At 37.4% G+C, this 5087-nt stretch overlaps 1 protein-coding gene across 1 annotated transcript in view; it reads right to left on the reverse strand.

The window, feature by feature from the left end:
* Positions 1-1474: 1474 nt before the first annotated feature.
* KCNS1 (potassium voltage-gated channel modifier subfamily S member 1) overlaps positions 1475-5087 on the reverse strand; it is a gene marked incomplete at its 5' end in the record, with an annotated part of 13363 nt that continues 9750 nt past the window's right edge. Inside the window, one exon of the mRNA XM_015816363.2 lies at positions 1475-1913. Within this exon, the coding sequence (XP_015671849.2) occupies positions 1479-1913 (435 nt within the window). The remainder of the gene's footprint in view (positions 1914-5087) is intronic.

The raw sequence follows: 5087 nt of genomic DNA on the forward strand, positions 1-5087 counted from the left end.
ATTACAAAAGTGCAGAAATTATATCCTTCTAAATATTGGGCTACAAATGCCAGCATTATCCTGATTGAGTAGAATGAATTAGAATCCAGCAACATCTGGGAGATCACCAGTTCTCCATTCTTAACGTAAGAGGCGTTGGGATGATCAGTATCATGCAGTCTTACTTTACATGACTATAATCATGAGGGAATACAAGACCAGTTAGATAAAACTAAAGGCTTATGTAATTCAGCATATCTTTCTCACAGTAGACAATCAAATATTTCTAGGAAGCTCATCAGCAAAGCAAATCATAATACCAATAAATCTACCTTGTGTATGAGTTTGTCAACACTTTACTTTTTTTCTAATGACTACCATTGCACTTTTAGCAGCACCCTATCCCCCACTTAGTGCATCATAATATAAGAAGTACATCCTTTTAATCTGTACCCTGAGTTTACCATCAAAGAATTTTATTGGATGGCAATGAGAATAAGGTATAGAGAGGGAAATGGAAAAGCTGGAAAGGGAAGGAAAATATTTATATCATCCTATACATCATGCATAGATTTGTTAAGATTTGGGAGTGCAAAATTAGCCATAGAGAATTATGTAACATTAACATGACTTTTGCTCCAGTCCTTCTTCAGGACACCAGCTATTACAATCTTTTCTATTTATCTTCTATCAGCTTTGGATCAGTTTAAAATCTTTCTAGGTTATGCTGGTAGCTTCCATGGTTTCCATCAGACAGACATTTATAAGGCAAGTTAGATGTTCTTTCACAATCTCAGTTCTGTAGAAGCCACAAACATTATTTGTTATAACTTTACAATCAGTATTTCATTTCTTTGGCAATCTTTGAAGATAAATTATGAATCAGAACATTAAAATGTCTGGGGGAGAAAACAATACTATGAAAAAAGTTAACAGACTGTGGAAATATTTGGTTGCATGTAGACTCAGGATATGTGGTGAAGAACAGCTGCAGCTACTGAATGTCAGCTGAAATAAAGCTGTGTTTTTAAAAGTATAATTTGCATATTTATTAGATTCCAAACTTGAATTTCCAGCCCAATCCAGGTACTTGGATGTCTGCCTGTAAATTACACTGTGGGATGTGGGATGCTAGAAATATTATTGCCAGTACAATACTCAGACAGAAAAGCTTGTATTGATGAATCTACTTTCTTTTGTTGCTTTGAAGGAATGCGATACAGATGGAATCTTAAACTATTTTGTCCATTTGCTCCAGATGTCCCTTGACGGACTGAGATTTGAATTAGTTATAATGTATACTGGCTTGGAAGAATACTGAAAATCCAGGTGTATAAGGTCAGTGCGTTTTCTGCAATGGCTCAGGAAGAGGTTACTTTATACATGCTTTTGGAGCAGATCACTTTTAATGAATAAATCCATAATGAAGTAGTTAAGGGTTTTGTTGACCATCTTGCTACCAATTTGCCTTTTTTTCTGACGCTAGATAAGTCTTCAATTCAGTAGACTGGAAGGATGTTCCTGGTGAGATCTTCATCTCTGTGGTAAACTTCACTGAAAGCATCTGATTCTTGGCTTGGGTAATTCTCAGAGTCCTCCGGTTCCTTCTTGTCACTATTCCGCACAGCAGCTTCAAGGGCCTTTTGCCGGCGATAGAAATGGGAGAACTTATTGAAGATGATAGTGATAGGCAGTGCCACAACCAAAATCCCACCCAGGATGCAACCAGAAGCTGCCAGCTTGCCGGCGACAGTCACTGGTACCACGTCCCCATAGCCTACAGTTGTCATGCTAACTGTCCCCCACCACCAGCAAGCAGGAATAGTGTCAAAACCAACGTCTTCCTCCTTTTCTGCAGTGTAGGCTATTCCAGAGAAAACAGACACCCCAACAGCCAAGTATAGAAGCAGAATTCCCACTTCTCTGTAGCTATGCTGAAAAAGAAAAGATAAAAAAGAAAAAAATATGGAGGTACGTAGTTAGGATCAATAACTAAAAAATAGTATGAAATAGTTCTTTCAATGCTGGGTTTTCTACCCTTTGAGTTGTATCCCTTTCTATAATATCAGACCACAGTTGACTAAGATCATGATTGAAATTTAGAACAGAACACTATTTTGCCTTAGCACGTTTCCAATAATCTCTTTCATTAAAAAATAGCATGAAACAATAGTACTTTAATACCAACATCATTTATTAATTTTCTTTCAATGATATGTGCATAAGCACATCTGGATTAATGCCCTCCAGATGCTTGGACTGCAATTCCTATTACCCTCAGTCAGTGACCCATGCTGAAAACAATGGAGGTTGTACTCCAGCACATCTGTATTGGGCACAGTTAATGTTCATTTATTGTGGCAGGCAGTAGCATTCCAGAGTTTGAGGAACAGATTACTTGCAGGTAGATGCTAAAACTTCAGCATTCAGAATAGAGATACTCCTTCAGTGAGTTGCATTAATAAAAGGAAGCCAGGAGATCTTGCCTTTACCTATACCATCATTTTTACTGTCAATACCACTAACATTTTAGAACTCCCAGGCTCCCATCATCTTGGTTTTTAATTTTAATTTTTAAATTTTTGTTCTATTTTAATTTGTTTTGCACTTTGTAACTTTTATTATATAGTAAATTTTCCAGAGTCACTGTATTAGTGAGATGGCTGGCATAGGAATCCAATAAATAAATAAACAATGATCTCCAGACAGAAGTTACTTTCTAGGCTCCATCCATTCTTATTATGTTCAGCCCTGAAGAGCCTGGGTTGTGATACAAACACCATTTTTTCACACAGTTGCAAGTTTTATAATTGTAATATTTGAAATTACTTGTGGTGCATAGGGTAGCTAAGATTTTAATAGTTTAAACAAATGTAATATACATCCACATTTCTTTCCTATTGTTTTTGAGATTAGAATGGGGAGGTGTTTTTCTATTGTAAGGAAGCTAACTTAATTAGGAACAGATAATTTTTGCTTTCCTTAAAACTGAATGTCCCACATTCAGTTAACTTGTTCAGCACTGCTGCTCTAATCTGTGCCACTTTACTTGGGAGTAACCTTCAACAAATTCATTTGTCTTACTTTTGAGCAGATTCTCATTTATTTAAGTGGGATTCACACATTCTAACCGTATGGAGGATTGAGACCCATCTGCTCCCTACTGCACCATTTGATATATTCTTGTCAAGCAAGACAACTTTCCAGATCAATGAGCTTTTTAGCATCTCTTCGAATATAAAACAAAGTATTTTTCTATGCAACATTTCTAGGACTAATGCAAACTTTCCAGATAAAGTTTGTTATTAATGCTTTGGTGCTTCTTTGGTTTCCAAGGACAGAAGAACAGAACATGGTGATGGCAATAATCACTCTAATATCTGCTTTTAAGGACAAAAGCTGTCCCTGAACTCTAGACTGGCGCCATCAGTCATATCTCAGTTTGTATTGAGGCAAGATCTGCATCTGGCAGGGAGAAGACAGATGTCTTAGTGGCAAATAAATATCTTTCATTAGCCTATTTTATAGGTTTAAAGCAGACATATAAAACAGGGATGTCTACTCAGTGATTCAGAATGCAATATGATCCTTAAACAGCTACAAGTAAGATCAAGATATGTACTGATTTCAGATCTGGCATCTATAATTTTACAGGACATAAATAACTGAGGAACAAATGTGTTTCTATTGTCCCCTTCCATTGGCTTCCCCTTTTCCTGGATCAAATCTGGCAATCTTTTTCATGGTCTATCCCTTTTATGCAATATGATTGAATATCCATAGCCAGTTCTCAGGATAAAGGATCAGAGGATGCAGCCCTTCCAGTTCCTGAGCCAAGAAGACAGAGGTATCAAGCTTCTTTAGTTGCTATGGTCCCAAACAAAAAAGTATTTATCCCAACTGTGCTGTCATTGGAGATTCCTTTCCTTGTTGTCGATACGTAGTCCCTCTTCTGCCTTCCTTGCTTTCCCTGTAGCATAACAATCACAACCACCATGAAAATATGTGATTAGGGAAGATGGAAGAAGCTTTGAGAAGAAAGCTGCAGTTATCCTGGCAAACCACTCTCATGAGCCCTTCAGCTCCAGAGTTCAATTTTAACAGGGTTTAAAGAATAACAATCTTAGTTTGTTTTTTATTTACACAAAGACATTTCCTGTAACATATCTATAAGAAATCCAGGCTCAGAATTGATTGGATTTGTAACTTGCAAGACCTATTTGGACAAAAATCTGCTATTTCCCAAAACAGATACCAAGCTATAATTGTTCTGAGGCTCAGCAGGAAGATCAAAACAAGCTCTTGCTGGAAGTGAGGCTGATATAACCAAGACCGTTGACAAAAGATACCAAGATGGTCAATCAATGTTAGGCAGGCATGGTAGGTGGGGAATGGAAATTCCTTTTCAAAAATATACAAGGAGTCCAGCAGATGCAGTAGATAGGCTCAATCCAGAATAGAATAAGGACTGTCAGAGCTGTCTATTTATAGGCATGGCACAAGAGACAAATAGAAAGAGACAACCCAGTACAATCAGTCACAAAATGAAGCTGCCAACGAAAATGACAGCCTATAGACAGCCTAGGCAGAAATGTGGAACAACTGAAAATGTATTCATTAAAATATACATAAGAAAGAAGCAGAGAACATGGTTAAGCTGCAAGAAGGGAAAATAAAATGACTAGTTAAGAGCCAGGAAGTCCAGTGCTTTGAGGAAAGAGAAAATGATGTGCACCAAGGAATTAGGCACAGACTGAAATGTGCAGTTTACACTTGAATAGAATGGGTTGCAGCCTCTGGATCAATAATACATTTCCCACTTTTTAGACAAGCCGTATCATTTATTTTCATCCTCTCACTTCACTGGCTGTTTGAATCGAAGGGAAAGCAATAAACCAAAACATTCTTACAATATTAAGGCAGCAATAAGAAATGCACTGCCCAGGAGGCAGATGCCGCATTAATGCTGCATACTCTCTACTTTCTCTATCAAGAAGCCTGTGCTTTGATCTCAATATAACTTGCCAGTGGCATCTCCAGCACTCCTGGTGTCTCTACTGAAACAGTCTGGCTTATTTGATGAAGCCAAGCATAATATATTAGAGTTA

The sequence above is a fragment of the Protobothrops mucrosquamatus genome, unplaced genomic scaffold, assembly GCF_001527695.2.
Source record: "Protobothrops mucrosquamatus isolate PMUCROS unplaced genomic scaffold, P.Mucros_1.0 scaffold437, whole genome shotgun sequence".
NCBI classification, from domain to species: domain Eukaryota; kingdom Metazoa; phylum Chordata; class Lepidosauria; order Squamata; family Viperidae; genus Protobothrops; species Protobothrops mucrosquamatus.